At 18.7% G+C, this 1,641-nt stretch overlaps 1 protein-coding gene across 4 annotated transcripts in view; it reads right to left on the bottom strand.

Annotated features, from left to right (window-relative positions):
- Positions 1 to 960: 960 nt before the first annotated feature.
- The window catches only part of LOC102681494 (phospholipid phosphatase 3-like), a 13,583-nt gene continuing 12,902 nt past the window's right edge, over positions 961 to 1,641 (bottom strand). For all 4 annotated transcript variants that reach the window (XM_006612316.2, XM_031508853.1, XM_031508852.1 and 1 more), the window contains one exon: positions 961 to 1,384. In XM_006612316.2, the coding sequence (XP_006612379.1) occupies positions 1,025 to 1,384 (360 nt within the window). In that variant the 3' untranslated portion in view covers positions 961 to 1,024. The remainder of the gene's footprint in view (positions 1,385 to 1,641) is intronic.

The raw sequence follows: 1,641 nt of genomic DNA, 5'->3' as shown, positions 1-1,641 counted from the left end.
AGGAAAGTTGTAAATTATAGTAAAATTGTAAATTGAAATTTAATTTTAATATTTTATTCACTAATAATTTTTGTAAAATTGCAGAATTAATTTTATTAAAATAAGAATATTTTACTACTAAAATTTTGATAAAATCTGTAAAACTAGATTATTTATTCAAAGATATTAATATTTGTTTGTTTTCAATAATAAAAATATTATAATAATTTTTACTATAAAAAAATTACTCAAATTTTTAAATTTTACTGTTTTATATATTTTCTAAATTGAATTATTATTCTTAGAATTAGATTTCTTTAATCAATATTATAATATATATGATCATTAATATATAAATTAATAATCATGTCAAAAATATAATATAAAAAATGAGAAATTAACTGTTTAGATTTTTTATAATATAAGAAGAATTTTTTCTTTGTTCTTTACATAATTTGATATTTTAAAAAAGTTTTGTTCTTGCTTAATATTTTTCATTATGTTAAATTGTAAGAAAATACTTTTTAAAAAAAAAAGAAACATTTGAAAAAGTAGTTTTGTATTTATTATTATTATTGCTTTTTTTAATTTCTTTTTGTTTCTAAAAAATTGTAATTTTTTATTTTTTAATAAAAATGATAATCAATAATTCAAAAATATAATTAATCAATACTTCTGAATATTAAAATTGAAACATTATAATTTAAATAATTAAGAAATATTTTAAAATAAATTTTCAAATTATGACAATGTATGTTAAACGTACTTAAATATATATAATGATAAATTTATCAATACAAACTACAATATATAATTTTTTCCCAAATATTTATGAATAAAATAAAAAAGAATTAAATTTTAAATATAATTAAAATGTACCTACTTTTTTTTTTTGGAATGCGTAGAGTTCCATTAGTAAATTTTTTTTCATATAAATTTAGAAAATTTATATAAAAAAAATTTTTTTAAAAATATATATAATTTTTTCGAATGTTTCTTTTGCAAATTGAATTTTTTTCCATTATACATTATGAATTTTTGATTTTTATTCTTTCCATGTCGATGACTTAACATTTTTTAATTCACGATTTTCTGAAAGGTCAATTGTTGTTTCGTGTAAAAGTTTTTTGCCGTTTTGTTTTGTCTCATAATCAATATTAACTTGTCCATTTTCACAGTAGATTTGTGAAACTTTTCGATTTATATGAAACTTACAACACAGTACGTTAACAATTACTGTGCCACAAATAAAACCCATAATGATGCCTGCGAGTACATCCCACCAGTGGTGTCTATTGTCAACAAGTCTGGTTAATGAGCATACTACGGTCCACATGCACATCAACAATTGTAACCACGGTTTTAGCATAACTGAGCGATCTGGCAAACGGCGCTGTATATAACACTATAACAGAAAAATATTTTTTTCTAATAATATAAAAAGAAAGTTTCAAACATAGCGAAGAAAACAATGAGTACTTTTATATTTATTTCCATGAATAAAAATAATAAAAAATAATTAAAAAATAATTTTATTTTGTGTTCAAGCAAAAAAGAATAAAATACTTTATAATAAAATAAATATATCATCCAAATAATATGATAAAATAATAAGAGATCATCTAGAAAATATCGAATGTCACGTTTCATATAAATCATGCA

Source organism: Apis dorsata, unplaced genomic scaffold, assembly GCF_000469605.1.
Source record: "Apis dorsata unplaced genomic scaffold, Apis dorsata 1.3 scaffold_108, whole genome shotgun sequence".
Lineage (NCBI taxonomy): Eukaryota > Metazoa > Arthropoda > Insecta > Hymenoptera > Apidae > Apis > Apis dorsata.
This window is presented reverse-complemented; position numbering and strand designations above follow the sequence as displayed.